This window comes from Chelonia mydas, chromosome 9 (genome assembly GCF_015237465.2).
Source record: "Chelonia mydas isolate rCheMyd1 chromosome 9, rCheMyd1.pri.v2, whole genome shotgun sequence".
NCBI lineage: Eukaryota > Metazoa > Chordata > Testudines > Cheloniidae > Chelonia > Chelonia mydas.
Genome location: NC_057855.1, coordinates 88,241,846 through 88,260,732, shown reverse-complemented (window position 1 = coordinate 88,260,732; position 18,887 = coordinate 88,241,846). Strand labels below are relative to the sequence as shown.

The following is an 18,887-nucleotide window of genomic DNA, read 5'->3' as shown; positions in this document are numbered from 1 at the left end:
TGCTCAAAGTGCTTGAAGAAAACCAGACAAGTTAAAACTTGTTTAAAAAATACTTTTAATAGCATTGTAAAAAAAGTCAAATGATCTAAAACAACCCGCAATGCAGCAAGTGAAAGCAAGATGAAAAGCCCCTTTCAGCTAATCCCTGGAACCCCTGACAAAGTGAAATTGACCGATTTCGGAAAACATGCTTACATTCCACATAGCTGAAAGAAGCAAAAGCTTAAAATATTTCAACTTCTAAAAAAGAAACCAATGCTTTTTTTGGGGAAAAAATTGTCTTTACAGTGAAACAGGATACCTGAGACAATATAAATAAATTGCAATACAGAGTTTTAATAGTCCTGATTTCTAAAACGAGGCCACACCTTAGTTTCAGTTATGGATTACTGCACGAGGTTAACTGACCACTTGAGTGACTATATGGATAGAAAGGGGACTAAATACACACACCACTCTAGTACTTTAAACTCAACTCCCCCTTAACATCAATGCACATCACAGAGAACAGATTATATGCCAGCCTTAGAATGATACTATTTGGAACACCTTGTATCAGGGTATGCTTAACTACTTCAGAATGTAGGACTATGTACAGCCCTAGAGCCAGGAGTTTGCCAGAAGATTTGGGGCAGTGTGTGTCCCAAAAGATTTTCCCTGAATATAAAAATCATGATATTCAGTAGAAACAATGAAAAGTTTACCTGAGTGCTATCTATCAATGTCGATCAGTACTTAATTTGAAGATGAGCATGTGCAGACAACTGATTAATCTTCTGGCAACAGCAAAGCTGTCACACACACATTGAAGTTACCAGCTACCATTTAACCAGAAAGGTATTTGGGTGGGAAGGGGGGGGCGGGTGGGTAGGAGGGAGTTTTGTTTCAAACTTTCTAAGATGTGCACACTTCAGATCCTTCTAGTAAAATTATCTCTCGGCATTTAACTCTGCATTGAAAGATCATTTTACACCCAGAATGACAATGTAAGTGTGCTTATCTTACACAGAGTTTTAAAAAGTTTAAATGTGTTATAAAAGGCGATATTTGCCAACACAGACCCTGATCCTGCAATGGGATCTGTGCCTGCAGACCCCGCAACCAGGCAGAGCCCAGCACACACAGATCCAACTGCAGGATCAGAGCCAGTAGGAATTTCAAATGAGTATTAAAATGTCCATTTTCAGGCAATGTGACTTAGGAAATCAATCAAATGAGAAAGAATTAATCTTTTACAGCTATTATACAAAGCATCCAAGATACAAGGAAAGTTCTTAACCTCTCAGTCATACCATAATCAAATCTAGGTGCTGTTGTCTTCTTAAACTCACCAATAAATATATTTTAATCTGTACTGTTATTTTGACAGCACAAAAAAGAAGCACAGAACTCATTTTCACATCCCTTAATATTGGGGGGTGGGGGGAATCCATTAAATATAGAAGAAAAAATTAGAGATTTAAAGTTACAATGTCCAAAAACCTCATTACTGACTTACGTTACATGTTTTAATAAAAGCAATAACCATCAGTACACAGTAAAGACAGATTCATGATGAAGATACCTAAGAGAGCAGTTTTGCATAGGAAGGCCAGGACTGAAATATTATGAGAAGCTGTCAGTTTATATTAGAACCCCCAATTTAACAAGTAAATGAAGGTCCATTCCAGCCCATTGTATTCAGGGATTACTATTCAGTACAGAGCCATGGATTACTGTAAAAGAAGGGCAAAAAAATGCAATGTTAACCAGAATTCACTGTCTGAGGAAGACTATTTTAAACATTTCCCCATCAAGAAATATACAAGACACTTACATGCAGACTGTGGTAAGATGTATATTTAGTAATCAAAGTGTACCTGGCCATGGGGTGAAATACTGGCCCCACTGAAGTCAGTGGCAAGAGTCCCACTCTTTCCGTGCAAATCTCGCATTAAAAAAATCTTTTGCTGAATAGAAAACTTAAGCAACTTGGCAGCATCTGCTTAGGAACGCACATGCTGATCTTTTCTAGGCAATACTTTGTATATTAAAAATAAAAAAAATTGACAGGTCCTGAAGAACAAGTCACATGGAAACACTGCAACATATCTTTCTTCATAAACACCAGCTTGTTCTAGCAAGTAAATATGGGCCCCAGCCATTAACGTTCCCTGAGTTTGGATCCAGAGTTTGTTTCAACCCATCTTAGTGATAGGGCAATAAAATTAAGAGGGCAGCCTAGATCAGATCTGAATCTCCCAGACAGGGGGGCAAGGGAGATGTTTGGATCTGGCATTTTGGTTCTGTCCACCATTGGGAAAGGGAAGAAATCACAGGGATTTTGCTGCAAAGATTGGATCCTGATTTGAGTTTTCCCGAAGTTTGGGGCGGAAGGTTGTTCCATCCTCTGGGTTTTGGCTCAGGCCCATCCCTGCTAGCATGGCAAGTTTTGTAACAGTCACTTAAATTACTCAAATTAAACAATAGCACATCTAAATAATGATGGGATTAGATGTTTATACATGAAATGAAAACAAAAAGAGAAAAGCCTCTATCTATAGGCAGCCACATTTCACCAAAATGCATGACTACAGCATTCACAGGCAATCTGTGATAAGGCTCAGGAGTCATGGCACTAAATGCAACCAACAAGCAGCCGTGCTCTCTTACCATGCAGCCGTGAAACAAACATGAGAGAGAAATAATCATAACAATTTAGGACAGAGAACATTAGTTCTGAAAGCGCTTGGCAAACGTGCTACTGATCCAGGGAACAGATAGCAGCGTTTAGCATCTCTTGTCAGTTCCACACAGGTTATTGCTGGGTTCTTCACCAAAAAGACAGCCAAGGATGCAGACTCTTTTGCTTTTTTAAGAGTGATGAGAAGAGGAAGGGAGTGGGGGGGTAAAGGTGGGCAAACAGGCACAGTGGCGTAACTGCATGTTAACTGAATGTGGGAGCATTCGGTTCTGGTGCGAAGGGAAAGGTTCTACAGGAAACCCGAACTGAAAATGAAAGAAAAAGGCAGATTAATGTTTTTATGGATTAATTTAAAAATAAAAATCAATATGGTTCCTAACATACAAAACAAATGAAAATGTTGCTACGTGTTAATAAAGTTTAATTTGATTGATTACAAGACATGCTTTTCACACAGGCACACAAAGCAGTGGGATAAACCAGGCTTCTATTTAAAACAATCCTTTTGGATCTCTGCAGATTGCAGGATCTATCGTCTGTGGATCATTTATACCCTTGCAAAACAGTGACACCCTGGAATACTGTAGGGATCAGTAAGTACTGCGAGTATTTTTTGAATTGCTGAAAAAGTACCAGATATATATATTAAGCTCAGTAAGGACAAATATCCATTCAAAAGGCACTCTCTTGCAATTGTGTATTTTGAACAAAAGAACTTTATTGGATTCAGAGCCCAGCGCACAACAGCATCCAGTTACAAGGACTACCAAACAAGTTCACTCCAACTGCATTTTAGCACTGAAGCTTTGTACTCTGCACTAGAATGAACATAGCTGTTCTTTGAGCTTATTTTTCACGTTCAGATCCTGAAAAGCAAAGAATTGTTCTTTTCTTTGTTGTACACTGTTAGCAGCAGCAAGAACACTCATCTGGTCAGACAGCTCGAGAGATTTCTTTGGTTTATTTCAATCAGTATAGGACACTTCTGGAGATCTTACCATTAAGTGGAGCTTGGTAAACGCGTTAACTTCAATTCAAATGACTCACTTACAATCGAACACTTACTTCCTATTCTAATTAGAATTGTTTCCTCCCTCTCTGAATAAAACTAGAACTGGCTTTTACTTCCCTGTTTAAGAACAGACTGTGGGTTTGTTAATAGCTAGATCCTAAGGAGAGAACTTCTTTTAAATAGATTATAGTAAGTGTGTGTGTGATGGTCCAAATGGATATGATTCTGATTCTCTTTATAAAAGGTGGGTAAATATTATGACTTTAAGGGCACGTTCTTACGGCAGTGCATGCAGCCTCTATTAATGTTGACAGGGCTGATGCCCCACCATCTATTTGTCTAGTAGGAAACTGAAAAACTCACATATACACTTATTCATTCCAGCTCTAGGAAAAGTAAGTAGACAGCTGTAATCATCAGTTTATTCTTCATCCATCCCATAGAGATGTGGGTGGCTTTCCCTGTCTCCTTCAGCCAGATGAGTGCATTTCTCAAAAGTTATTATATAAATTATCCTCCCCTTTACAACACAGACCCTGAATGCTGACTGCAAGTTACATTTACCCTGTTCGCGTTGGAAGACATAGCTCCTCATGTAGACAATGAAGTTTCCCTAACGCTATGCAGCCCACAACATTTCCATGCTACGCATGTGGTAAGAATAGTCGTTAGAGGCAGAAGAGACCCATGATCCAATGATATTGCAGTCAAGACAAACCTACCTATACAGGGTGAATAGTTTTGCAAGGCTGGTTAAAATTCCTTGAGGACTAATGTACTGACCCATTTAAGGAAGAAGCATTTTTGTAGCCTCTCTGCAGGACCAATCTCTTCCATAAGGCTGTAGCAACTACCTTAATTCTGAGTGCGCATGGCATGGCCCAGAGAGGCATGTGTCAGTGCACATTTACAGGGGATGGTTTTAGAAGACTGACTGTATCTGGGGTGCTAATCTTTTTTGCCAAAAATCCCATGTTTAATATTAAAGACTATTAGCACCGCTTGCTCGATATACAAAGCATAAATAATGTTTCTGATCTCTCAATCTGACTTATGGAAGCCTGCAGCCTGTGATCCTGGATCGCTTTAGATAATCAACCTGAACTGGATTTTGTCTTATTTGACAATAGCTGATTTAAAAAATAATCAATGCTTTGTGGTTATATGGTGCCTAGAGGTGAATGGAGGCTCAGAGAAGTTCATTGACTTGCCCCAAGTAACAGGTAAACCAGTGGCAGAATCAAGAATAAAAGTTTTGAACCAAGTCCTGCGCTCTAACCACGAGATAATACTACACCCTAGATCAGAAGTGGGCAAACTGCAGCCCGCGGGCCACATCCGGCCCACGGGACCGTCCTGCCTGGCCCTTGAGCTCCCAGCCAGGGAGGCTAGCCCCCAGCCCCTCCCCAGTGTCTCCCCTCCCCTGCAGCCTCAGCTCACCATGCCACCAGCGCTCTAGGTCGCGGGACTGCGAGTTCCTGCCAGGCAGCGCAGTGGCGTGGCCGGCTCCGGCCGGGCAGTCTGGCTGCCAGTCCTGGTGCTCTGAGCGGCATGTTAGGGGGCGGGGAGGTTGGATAAGGGGCAGGGGATCCCGGGGGGCAGTCAGGGGACAGGGAGCGGTTGGATAGGTGTGGGAGTCCCGGGGAGCCTGTCAGGGGGCGGGGGCGTGGATAGGGGTTGGGGCAGTCAGGGGACAAGAAGCGGCGGGTGGGGGGAGGGGGGGATTGGATGGGTCGGAGGTTCTGGGGTTGCAGGGGGGCGGGAAGTGGGAGGGGGCCAGGCTGTTTGGGGAGGCACAGCCTTCCCTACCTGGCCCTCCATACCGTTTCAGAACCCCAATGTGGCCCTCAGGGCAAAACGTTTGCCCACTCCATCCTAGATTAAAACAAAGCCAATTTTCAACAGCTAGCTTGATTCTATCATCACCTTATGCATTTCTATAGCAACTGTTACCATAGTATCTGAGAGGCCTACAAGTTAAAGAATATAATTTATCTCTACAGGGCTAAAAGAAAAGGACACAACTTTTAAATTAGTGACACAAGCTAAATGGCTGTGAAGTTCAAAAGGAAATGTCCTGTCTTTTAGTATTACAAATCAAAACAGTTCTATAGGAATAACTATGCACATTACTTTGCAGCATCTTCAAAGAACACACACACACACTTCACCTATGCATTGTAATTTTGTATCAGTGTATGCACAACAGACTGGTAATACATCCACAAAGGGGCAAGGAGGTGAGAAAATTTACTGGCTTTAGGTTTGTTTGTTTTTTGTTGTTTTTAAGAACTGTAATTCACCCCACTGCAAGGTCTATTTTAGTTAATAAAGCTTACCAGGACAATGTACCTCATGCACCATGCAGCAAACAGCAGTTAACTGTAAAACAGCACACAAGTAAGAACTACTGATGATGGAATGACAATAAATAAAGAAATCAAGTCATGAATTAGCGCAATTAATGAAGTTTGAACTAAACAAAGAAGTGAGACGTGCTGGGAAAGAGAAGGGCTAGTTTATGTTCAGCCACTACGAAATGAAAGAGTTAAAGTACTGTGTATATAATCCATGGCTTGTTATAGAGATTTCCAATCTAAATACTGTAACGGAACATATAGGACAATATCAACTGTAATATTTAGGTAGACAGCAAAGCACAATATCACATTTTAAAGACAGCTATTGTATTTGCGAGCAGAGAACCCTCTTACTCAATCACTCTGATCCCTATGTTGGCTTCAGTGCTCAATATCAACTCTTGATGGTGGTTTTCTGGGCCCCTAAACTTTTCACTGAAGATAGTACTAACCCGTTTTGGCCTAATCAAGCTGAATTCTACAAATGATACATGGGGGGAAGGGGGTGTCTGAACTCAGATACACAGAGCATGCTTGGGTGCTTCTGGAGCTGTTTATACTGTAGAGACACACCATGTCATGGAATAAAAATCTCTCTTCCTATACAGCTCTGGCAAGATCAATCTTAGGGCAAAAGATCTTCAATCCACAGAGCAGATCACTGTTCCTGTTTGGCAAGTAACATTTCTATGGATGTCAGTGAGCTCTAAATGTGGAACATGTGCAGAACATGCAGCAAGGTGCGATTCAGGTTGGAGGACAGACTTTTGCCCTCTAGATCACTGAATTCAGTCCTGGTCACCTCAGTAACAAAGTTGTTGAGGAACTGAAGGGAACTCAAAACAGAGATAAAAATGACTAGCAGGCTGAAGGAACCAACATATGAGGAAAGGACAGAAAAGCCAATTAGTCAGTAGCCACAGCTTTACAAGACTTGTGCAGCCCAGAGAAATACTGAGACTGTAGCAGATTAGAAGAACTTCGATGAAACCTAAAATAGCATTTTAAATGCTGCACCTGATTCTTAACTGCTGAACTAGTCATGAAACAGCTACAAAAAATAAAATCCAAACAAAAAGGGGCCATCCTGTTCTGACAAGAATTTTCCTCAAGCATCTCCCGTACTCTTCATATTAAGAGGACTAATTGGTTTATTTAGGACTGCTGACTGCATGCAAGATTTCCTCTGCATTTGCACAGGTGGTCTAGACAGGTGTCAATCATGGAAACTATAAAAATGTATCACATCAGTTATATGCACAATGCTACTAGTACACACACAAGATGGCAGTGAAACTCTGTTTCAGGTAATGTACCATCACAGAGAAACGATAACTGCCCACTTCCAGGTGGAATGACAGGCTGTTTAAGTACGCATGACTATGTTGCTCTCTAGTGGTTGCAGACTAAAGGTTATGGACTCAAATTCTCCACTCTGTTACACTAGTTTTCCCACCAAAGTAATACCACTGAAATCCTCTTTTCACTCTTAATCTCTTCACCTAGTTCGAGTCACACACCAGGTTCTTACATTTTCCCATGAGAAAATATTACTTGGCTTATGTTGTTCTGAAGCAGCTAGAATTCATTAAGTAACAACTACTAGTCCTAGGATCTGCATGTATGTATCTAAGGTGATTAGCTTCAATGGAAAATGTCCACAATGTAACCAGGAGCTATAGGAAGAGCTCCAGAGAAGGGAAAAACTCAGCTCTCCCTTCACTTAAATCAGGGATACTCGGATCTCAGTGGTTCAGGAGCTAAATTAGCGATCAACATTACCCAGAAGAGCCACAGTTGTGTGAATTCATTGTTTCATTTACCATCTATTATTCTACCAGTAAAATGACTGACCAAGTCATCTACAATTGGTTGACAACACAGTAAAAGCACCCTGATTAAGTTATTAACCAGAGTGGTTAATAATTAAATCACACAGTGTGTTAATATCATGTGCTGCAAAGAGCCACAGGAGACACATTCAAGAGCCATTTGCGGCTCCCCAGCCTCAGTCTGAGTATCACTGACTTAAATAAACAGGTTAATGAGAGAAGAAAAGCTCCTCTGTTCATCTTTTGATACATCCACTGCTCAAACCCTGCTCTAGATGCATGGTACCTCCAGGTGGCTACAGGGCTCTCCTTGCTTTTATACTTAACTATGGCAAACTGAGCTCTGTATGAGAACCATCATCTTGCACCTCTCTAGACCACATGAGATCATTCCCCATCATGTTGCTCACACGTTGTCCACAAGACAACAACATGGAAGGTCCCTGAACAAGCATCACATCAGGTTGGGTTTTTTTGAACGACATGGCATAGACAGAGGGAAAGACAGCTGAATCCTAGCCCCCAAAAAAGAAAGACCTGACTAGGCCTGGTTTAAGGCACCCATTGGCTAGTGGCAATCACAACATTACCTCGCCTAGTTAGCACTGGGTTCTTTGCTCTTCAAGATGAAATGTGATGGTCAAGTGCTTCAGGCTATTATTCAGCCATACTAGGGGCTGAAGGTTTGTCTCATTGAAAAGTCGGCCCTTAGGGATGCCGAGTTCTACTGAGTGAGAAATGGTACTGGAGAGGTTTAAATGAAAAGAACCCAGTTCACCTCTCGAAACTAATGAAGGAAAAATCACTACCAGGAAGCAAACACCACCAGGTTAGCCACTTACTTTTTTCTCTCCTTATCTCTTTTAAGAGTCTGTGATCCTCCAGCCTGTTGGGCCTGAGACTGGAGCAATTCAGCTGCCGTCTTCCTCTGTTTAAATGCATTGATTTCATCGTCCAGAGATTTCTTCTTGTCCTCCAGCTTCTTTTTTTCATCCTGATGCAGCTTCTTGAGACGATCAAACTTTTCGTGCAGCTAGAGTGACAAAAAGGGACAGATCATCAAAGGAGAACAAGGCATTAGCAGCCATTCTATTCCAGAGAACACCGAGGTACTGTATTGATTCTTCCTTCACCTAACTCTCCCTGGGGGAACTGATTAGGATCCTATGAGACTGTCATCATAGGTTCATAACAACATGCTATACAGCCCAGGAAATCACATGCTTATTACCCCATTGTGCTACACAAACAGAGTGGTAAACAGTCCTTACCCTAAAATGTTTACAATCTAGACGTTATTGTATTAATATATCATTGAGAAAGGTATGGATGGGATGGGACAAGTGGTAGGTGCTGTTTAGTTACAAAAGGTAGCAGTCAACTTTTGTTTTTTAATTTATTTTAATCCATTTATTTTACTTTCTAATGGGACCTCTTAGTTATTTCTTAAATTCTTCTTAAGTACCTAATTAATGACAGAGGTTAGTAAATTATAGGCTTTAGGCTCTAGCCTAAATGGATTACAGCTATTTCATGCCATAGACTTTATTCTCACAGGCCATCACACTACAGGATTTATTCCCCTTATGATTCTCAGGAAATTGTGTATTTAAATTCCCTGCACATGAAGAAAACAGATGGAGGATTCAGCTTCTTTCAAGGCCTCAGTTTCACTCCTTGCATCTCGGCACACTCACGCAGTGTGGAGGGGAGTTCAGTAAAGCAAATGGGACAACGGACCAGGGATCACAACTGAACAAGGGGGGTCTGAGTTCTCCCTAGGCCAGGCACGCAGACATAGCACAGTGAAAGTGGTGCATTTATTTATGGTACTGCGATATTGTCTGGTAGCCATCACAATGGAAGAATGTTGCATTTTCCTATGGCATGCAAATGTAACAACCTGATTTCTTCCCCTCATAAAACAGACACAACACACTCCATTCCTGAGCCCAAATTTGGACCCTTCTCTCTTTACTGAGTGTCACCATGAAGCCAGGCCATGTTCTCTACACAATGGCAATTGCAGTGCCAACTTTTTTGAGGTGAATTTAATGCTCCCAGTCGCGGATAAGATTGGAGACAGAGCTGCCTTTACCTCTTTTTCGGCCTCTTTAAGTTCAGCTTCTTTCTCCTTAACTCTCTGGACGAACATTTGCCTCATCTCCTCTTCCTTTTTGTGCAGTTCCCCCAGAAACTCATTCCTCTTGGCCTCATAAGTCTCTTGTAAGCTAAGGAGGGAAAAAAAAAACAAAAAAAACCCAGTAATCATCAGTGGTCTAAATTCTGCTCTCATTTTGTGTATCTCCATTAAAATCCATGAGGGTGATGGCTGGGGTGAATGCACATGACAGTGCAGAATTTGACCCTGCTGCTCTAATGCCATTAATCATCTTAACAGAAGGGGCCAACTCAAAACCCACATCCCAACACCCATAGGACTCTGGGGAAGTCTGACTCTGGATCCAAACTTGGCAAATTAGGTCTCCATCATTTTGCAATCTGAGTGACTGTTAAAGGTCAGTCATTTGCCAATGAATGTACCAGGTACCACACCCTCCTTAGCCTTCCTGCTGGGAGCAGGAGCACTGACTTTGCTTCAGAGAAGATGGAGTGCTTCAGACACCCCAACTCTATGAGAATCTCACATCCCCATTATAAGTCAAGCTTTTTTCTTGTGCTGCTTTTCCCCCCACCCCACCTTCTTCCTCACCCAGCCCATTTTCCTTCTCCCACTTCTCCATTCAGGTCCATGTCCATAGCCCTTTGAGATCAATGGAAGGCTTTCAATTTATTTCAGTCGACTTTGGCTCAGAACTTCACCATCAGATCCTTCACATGCTGCTCGCTAATCCATATGTCTCCAAGGGTCCTTCCTTCTAGGTCATTATTAGCTCTGCGCAGTATCACACTACTGCCATATATTAAAAGGGCTTGAATGGATGGGCTCTCCAGCCTCATGGTTTGACTAACAAGTCACAGTGATCCTGTCTGATGCAGCAGTTGGCTAGCCCACTACCTCCAAGAACCACCCTCTGACTGTTTTAGCCTCACCCCAGGTCTCTGCAGTTCCTATAGAAGAGGTCTAGCTTAGTCCTGACTGGGTGGAAAAGAACAGCAGAGACCACCTCTGGACACTGGCGTGAGCAGGCTAGCAAATCAGTCAGCCAAAGTGTTTCAAGACGGACATTTGTTCAAAGGGAAACCACCACATTATGCCTAGCAGGGGCTCCCATGGGGCAAGAGGCTTCTCTGTTTCATAAAGAGATTTTCCATAGTTCTCTCTGCTTCTAGCATTCTCCTCCCCAATCCCCATTTCACTCACACCCCATCTACATCCTTCCTTCATCTGTTTACTTCTCCATCTCCCACTTTTCTCTCACTTCGGTTGGGCCCACACTGAGGGGTTAACTAGCTGTGGTGGCTGCTCTCCCACTCATTACTGACCGGGAGGGAGGGTAAATCAGCCGGGCTGCACAGAGCCCAATTAAGATCCCCAAGATCGAACACTTCAGGAGGTTGGCGTTTTCTGCAGAACCAGGTCACAGAGCACTCACACGGTGCTATACAGTACCCAGCCTCCTACCAGGGCCCACCAAGTCTCTCTCCAGCTCCTCACTCTCCTACAATCAGTGCTCCAGGGATCACACCTGAATGGTTTGCTGTCTGGGTCAGTGTCTTTAAATCCCATTTCCTCCAGTTTGCATCGCCGGTACAGCTCGTAGTGGCGGGTGTGGGTCTGCTCGCGAAGATCCTCCATGTTCACGCGGATCAGCATCTCCCTCAGCTTCACAAAATCGCAGTGAGTTTCATTTTCAACTGTACAGAGTTGTGAGAAGGAGTTACACAGAGAGATCGATCTTCTCCAGATACCCCTCAGCCTTACACAACCCCATGAAGGGATGTCAGTAACCCCTTTCTGACACTGCAAGCAGCTTCTCTTAAGAAGAGCCCACAGCAATCACAATGAAGAATATGGACGGTAATCCCTAACAGGAAAACTACAGCACAGAGGTGCCCAAGTCAGCAGCAGGGCTATAGCAGCGGACTGACTGGGACTCAGTGGTGCTTCCACCTACGAGATCACACTGCCTCTGGGGAGAATGGTCCCAGCACACCCAGGAAACACCGGCTAGCAGCACTCACCCTGCACCGTGCCCCATGGATACTGACGGGCTCTCATCATTTTGTTTCCTATTTTCAGTTCCTCTGTGCTGCCAATCACTGCGAACGGCAGGTGGGCCTGAAACATTTCAACAGGTCTGTATTAGTCACCTTTTACTATGGCTACTTAAACCGTCTGGATTACCCACAGCTACCAAGTGAGACGTTGTTGAACACAGGCCCCAAGACACCAGTTCAGTCTCCCCTCCATCCCATAAGCCCAGTCACTAAAGTGGGGTGGGGCAGTGGCCCCAGGCCAAGACAAAGAAGGGCTTTGGGAACCTCTGTTGCTAATGTGACCGCTCTCTACTCATTACCTGGCTCCTCCTGCCAGACATACACTCCCCAAGTCTCAAGCAAGCTGAACTGGCTGCATTGTGACCAACTCTGCTTTTGTCCTACCAGGCCTGAGGAGTTAATCCTGCGAGGGTGTGGAAGCAGCAAGACCCCTCTCGGAGCCTCCTTTGCTTTTTTCAGCTCTCACACATTTCCCCTCTTTAAGACACTCACATGAGTGACATGAGAGAGAGAACTCAGTACTCGTGAATGTGACCATCTTAAAAGTCCTGGAGGCTGTTCTGTGGAGCATTAGCCATAGAGCAGAAGCAGCCTTCCCTGCCGACATGTCTCAACCCTGACCAGAAGGGACCCTCATGTCTATGGGGTAGGTCAGTCTCCATTCCCGTTCGTACCTTGGCCTCTGCACCGAGCCTACCAGCCAAGATGCCAGTGGTGGTTTGCCTCGATGTGGGCAAGTAACTATTGGGAGCATACGTAAAACCAGCAAGATGGCCACCACCTGCAGTTACCATGGCCTGCATTGCATTTGAACCTGCAACCTAGAAAATAAAAGGCTCTGCCCACCACCAATCCTCAGAGTGGTCCAGTCTTGCACAAGAGCCTTTTGATCAAACTAGATTCTCCAACAGCTTTTGATCTGTTCACTGAGCCGTTGGTTGCCTCATAAAAACACCTCATGAACTCAACAGCAGCAAGTGACTCACTCCACACTAGAGGGAAGGAGAGATTCCCAGGTCAAGTCAGGGGGACAAACCAAAGAGATACATTTTGGAATAGCACAAAGGTGGGAGAACCGAAGTGGTGCTCTGATTAGCTGGGATGTATTAACTCAATTTTCCTATAAGCACATGGACTCTGGGACTTGGCTTGGAAAAATACAGGGATTAATCCAGCTAAAGCAATCCTAAACTGCATCCACCAGCTTGCCTGCTAATCCTTCAAAGAATGCACATTTTTCCCTGCACTTGCACATCTTGTAAACTTCAGAGTGATCCTCTCTGCCATTTGTCTTTGCTATGCCAGTTTTCAGGCTTTGGAGCACAGTTTTTCCCTCACTGCCCAGATGTGCAGAAAGGTTAATGGAGGCTGCTTTCCACCCCAAGGCAGTAAGCCTGAGAGATTTGAGAATTTCACCCAACTTTCCGTTCTGGGATATTGGCATCCCACAAGTAATAGAACACAGCATGGCCTAGTAGACTGAGTGTAGGGTTCGAAGCTAGGCACTTCCAGGGTCTATCCCCAGCTCTGCTACCAATTCCTTCGGTGACCCAGCGCAAGCCACATAACCTCTCCGTCTCAGCTTCCCATTGTAAAATAGGGACCATACTTAGCAACCTCAAAGGGTCACCGTGCGGATGAAAGCTTGAAAAACGTAAAGAGCTCTATAAACGTTAAAAGTCAGCAGTCCGGGCTTGTGGGTACACTCCATCCCTCTAAAATCTCTCAGAAAAACTTCTGCAGCTGAACTAAAAATGCTGCTCTCTTGGTAGGTTATTCTGTTGGCTGTGTGAAAAACTAGATCTGAAAGGTGGGCGGGGGGTGGGCAGAGGATTATAGCGCATTCTGCACAGAAGTGAACAAATCACACTCTGGGTTTCATCATTTAAAATAAGCAGCCAGCTCCTCTGCCCCCTCTCCCCACCACAGCCCCATATGCTGGATAGCATGCATTGACATTTGCTAGTAAGAGCCATTAAGCTGCACTGAATTCTGAGTAATTAATGTAGCCGTGGGATACCAATTACACCAGTAAGATCAATGACCTTGTCTTTGCTCACAGGAATAAAGAATAAGGATTTAAGATCACAAGTAGGTTTAAGATCACAAATTTGTTGGATTAGCGACAAGAGTCAAGACGGAGAATGTGGAGAGATTTGGTTTTAAGTTGACAGGGTTGTATTAGAGCCAGCTCATCCCACTCACTGACACACAGAGCCTGAGACCAGAGATCTGCCCCTCAATCCTTGAGCAGACATGAGATACGAGCATCATGGGGGCGCAGCAGGTGGAGTTCCTAGAAAAGGGGAGGAAGCACCAGCCCGCCATTCTGTAGGCACCACTCTGGCATCATCCTTGAATCACACGTCAGTCCCAAAGGGAACCAGAGGCAGCCCCAGTTAACTTGAAGGATGGTCAGACATGACACAGGGTTTTGGAAGTGAGTAGGGATGGGGGAAGGGGGAATCTCTGCACCTGGAGGATGCCCCCAGGAAAGGTGGGGGTGGGCGCAGTGGTGCACAGAGAACAGCTAGAGACTGATCCTGCCATGGGAGTTCGCCTGTTGACTTGAGTGGAGCAGGACTGAGTTCCTAGTAATTTTAATGCTGTGAGCTTCAAACAAAGCATTAGGAGCTATTTTCCACCTGCACATGTCAGTGACATAGAAAATACAACCCTTGGCTTTAAATCAGGCTACTAACTAAACAAACACACACACACACACACACACTATGAAACCGCCTGAGAGCATCCACAACAGACTCAGATGAGCCATGTGGCCTTCTCCTGGGCCCTACTGCTCTCATTCTGATGGTCAGAATAGTGAAGACATGAATATACTGTATAAAAAGAAAAGGGCTGAGTGCGGAGACAGACTCTCAGCTCTGCTGGACCATGCAATCGTTCAACACCCTGAGGACGTTCTGGGCTACGTTCTGCGTGGACAGACACCTCTACACTCCCACTGAAACCAACCGGCTGCGGATAAGTCAGCACAGACTTGGGCCCGTTATGTTTAGGTTTAACTCCCTCTGCCTGAGGGTACAGAGAGCTTTAGGAAGCAAAGTGGCCAAAGGGAAGGATCCGGCCTCTCAGCTGGAAAGCAGATATCTGCTGGAAATCGGCTAACTATGAAGGGCTGGAAATACAGTGCTGTACATTTAAAGAAAACAACTGAACAGTTACCGAATTGGAAACATTTTGTGTCCTCGTTTAAAATGTATTTGGTTTTTCAGACAGAAAAATTACAAACACCCACACACACACAGTCCAGAGACCTAAAGGGGAAACATCTACTCACGGAAGTGGAATGAATTCATATTAGCAACTGCCCAGAAAAACAGGATATTACCACCTACAAGGTTATGAATGGGAAATTTGTTTCCCACAGCAGGGTGTAGGAAGAGCAGAACACAGCTTTCAGAAAACAAATATTTGAAAGAAAAGATAAAAATGTAACCAGACTAAAAGAGATTAACAAGGTAGATCAAGGGCTAAACTCTGCCTTCAGTTAGACTGGCATAAATTAGGAATAACTTTGACAATGTTGCTGCAGATATGTAAGTGGCATAACTAAGAACAGAATGTGGCATTTAGCCTATCTAGGCATTTATGCTGTGTTTGTCAACATGGTATCGGTCATCGTCAGTCCATGTTCAAGTACAACCGTTAGAAATTGTCAAAGAAAATTCAGGTACTTAAAGTGCAGAGACTATAGGTGTCTTTCCAGGACTAGAAAATACTCCTTCCAGAGACTGTGACACCATCGTTTAGTTGAGAGCCTTCCACTAGACAGCTGGCCTGCATTTAGCCATGAAGACATGGTGGATTCTCATGTTGGTGTCATTCTTATGGTTGTGTGTGTGTGTGTGTGTGTGTGTGTGTGTGTGTGTGTGTGTGTGTGTAATTACAGTTGATGTGCTTCCTGCTGCTGACCCTTTCCCTTCAATAACCCACTAGTTATTGTAGGTAGTGACTGACTGTTGGCTCCCATCTTGAGTTCTTTCTTCCATTTCTGTGGTTCCCAGGCTGGTGCATATCACACAAGAATTTCCGGACTGTGCTTTTGGCTTTTTAGGACCTTCACAGCCACCATTCACTTGGCCTATTTTCACCCCTTTGTTTTTGCGATTGATTTGCCTGACGTTCAGATATCAAGCAGGTCTGGCTGGGCACAACGCAGGACATGTTTACAGTCCAGGGGTTGCATTGCTGGATGTTGGTCACCCTTTCTGAAGCAGGTTCAATCTTCTGATGACCAGTTGGCTTGGCTGTTTTTAGAATAGTCTCCTGATGTTTTGAGAACCTTGCTTGGGAGCGCCAGCATACCGAGTTTCTGTCTGAATTCCTGTGCTTCTGTGGCACAGTATGTGTGAAGCTGCACTAGATCCGTAGCTTCCAATTGAATAGTTGATTGAAAACTTAAGCTGGATGTCTCAGAGACTTGGATAACTGAAGGAGACCAGTTTGGCTAATACAATAGTTCTATAAATGTCTGCCAATTAAATGCTCTTCACAGGGGTAGCACAGGCTACGGTGATTATTTTTGCTCTAACATGACTTTGACCTCTATTAATTCCCCAAGTCTTGTTTAAAACTTGCCATTCACGCGAGCAGCAGCACATGGTTCCTATGAGTTCCAGGGCAATTAGGGCATTCTGAGCAGCACCAGGCTGAGGACCAAGGGCCATCAGCCACCTGAGAAGTGCGGTTATCTCAAGCTGCAAATGCTCGAGGTACATTACTGAGTTGAGGAAGTGTTTTGGGTGCCAGTTTGTGCAATTGTGCTGGAAACACACAGACTCTTCAGCCACCAGTCAGAGTTGTTCTTTCACAGTGCCCAGTTTATAAACTGCAATGACTGTACAGTGCTAGCCCTTTACAAGCTTGGGAAGTCTCAGAGCTGGCTTCCAGCTTTTCACTGAGCTTCTTGGAAAGAGTCAGTTCAGAAAGATTTTAATATTCATCTAATGAGCCTTCAGATGTGTTTTACAAGGACATTCTGATTATACCCTGGATCTTTCAGATCTAATATTCTCTCATCACAGTAGTGCTTTACATTTAACTTCTCGGCTCTTTGCTTTCTGATAACAACCCGCAGGCTTTATATGTTTGCCTACTACCAAATCTGGATGCTCAGACCCTTACTAAAATCGTTTGAACTTCTCTCTCATCTGAGTAACCCAAACAATCAAGCCTCAGAACACCCCTATGAAGTACACAATTGTTACCCTGATTTCACACATGAGTAAACTGAAGTAGCTTTTCTAAAGTCAAACTAGTGTGTGTTGGAAGGAGGAATACAACCCAAGAGTTCTGGCTCAAAATCCTGTGCTCTGCCCACAAGACAGAACACCATCTGTTTGAACTATTTTATCATCTGGCTGTTATTTTAATCTTAAGAGCAAAGTAGCTTCCTTCGCTATTCTAATTTTAGTTTATTTGGATTTTTACAAACTGTCATAACAGAGTGGCCCATGCAATGCTCCTGGCACTCTTGACACAATCTTTTAAAAATACACTAAACAAGCAAACAGCCCTGTCAGTTCCTCCAGATCAAATCAAGTAACCCAGCAACAGCATCGATATAAGGATTGATTCTCCCAGTTCAGGAGGGTTTTGATTTGCACAAATATGAATGATCTGATAGTTCAACAGAAACTTAATTCTGCCCTTGGTATGTAGATCTGGGAAGAAATGAGAAAAGAAATGGAAAGCCTCCCTTTCTTTTAGAGAAGTCTTTCAAATAGGCTCATCATCTTCTGCTCTAAATGTAATTTAGAAAGTAAAAAAATCTCTGCTTTTGCCTTACGCACTATTATTATGGGTTTCAATTGCTCTGCCAGGTTATCTCCAGCACCTGAAGTCTAAACAGATTCATTTTATGCAATTAATAAAACAGATTACTAGAATGCATCTTCCCCAGGTTTGATAAAATACCTGAATCAAAGTTGGATTCTTTCCTGTATAATCATTAGTCCTCATAAACCTGGCAATTACGATTTCTATCAGTTAAATGTGAGGATTTAAATGGGATTCTCTCTCTCTCTGTTCAGCTGCTGGCAATTTACAGTGTATTTAAAATCTGTGATGGCAACTCCCAGTCAAGAGAAACAGAAATGACCAAGGGACAGATGGATGGATATTTACCATGGACCTCAGCATTACTAAGAAAGTGGTGGCTATTCCTCTGTCAATCACCAGATTCTCATAGTCTACCTTTTCCCAACATTATTTCAAATCTTAAAATAGCAAGAGGATCCATGCACAGAGTGAGATGCAACAGCAAAACCATTCAAATGGCAAGATCAAACCACAACGGAAAATACAGAAAGCAGCCACAGTAGGTAGCATACCCATCTAATAAAGATTCTTAGCACTTCACACCACATTTTTCCAGGTAGACGTTACCCAGATGGGAAAGTGAGGCAGACGTTAAGTGACACGCCCAACATAATGAAGCAGCCAATGTCAGAGCCTGGGCCACAACTCAGGTTTTCCCAACGTCCTGTCCTGCGTTCCAACCCTTCGCAGTGCTGGCTCCCTTTCACACGCTCTCCTTAGATAAAGCCAGAGAAAATATTGTCCAAATACCTTTAGAGAGAAAATGCCTTTTCCATCAAAAGTCTTCAGAAAATGACTGAGATGTGAGGAGACAAGAACATGAGGGTGTCAGTTTTCAAGAGGGCCAAGGTATTTACAGGGACAGTTTGCCCTGAGTTCAGACAGAGTGGCACGAGTTCTGGTGTCTGAGCCACACTTCAACCACAAGCACAAAAACTGCTAACACAAGCTTTGTGGTGCGAGAGGTGCCCATG

General features: G+C 43.6%; 1 protein-coding gene across 11 annotated transcripts in view; it reads right to left on the bottom strand.

The window, feature by feature from the left end:
- SEPTIN6 (septin 6) overlaps window positions 1-18,887 on the bottom strand; it is a 42,035-nt gene that overhangs the window by 1,133 nt on the left and 22,015 nt on the right. For 2 of the 11 annotated variants that reach the window (XM_037908199.2, XM_043523048.1), the window contains exons 6-11: window positions 12,034-12,130; window positions 11,538-11,706; window positions 9,986-10,118; window positions 8,730-8,920; window positions 6,035-6,077; window positions 2,851-2,988 (exon numbers count right to left, since the gene is read on the bottom strand). In XM_037908199.2, coding sequence (XP_037764127.1) covers window positions 6,074-6,077; window positions 8,730-8,920; window positions 9,986-10,118; window positions 11,538-11,706; window positions 12,034-12,130 — 594 coding nt within the window. In that variant the 3' untranslated portion in view covers window positions 2,851-2,988; window positions 6,035-6,073. Of the gene's footprint in view, window positions 1-38; window positions 2,989-6,034; window positions 6,078-8,725; window positions 8,921-9,985; window positions 10,119-11,537; window positions 11,707-12,033; window positions 12,131-18,887 lie in introns of those variants that run through there. The other 9 variants (XM_037908195.2, XM_037908196.2, XM_043523044.1 and 6 more) reach the window with 6 other exon arrangements.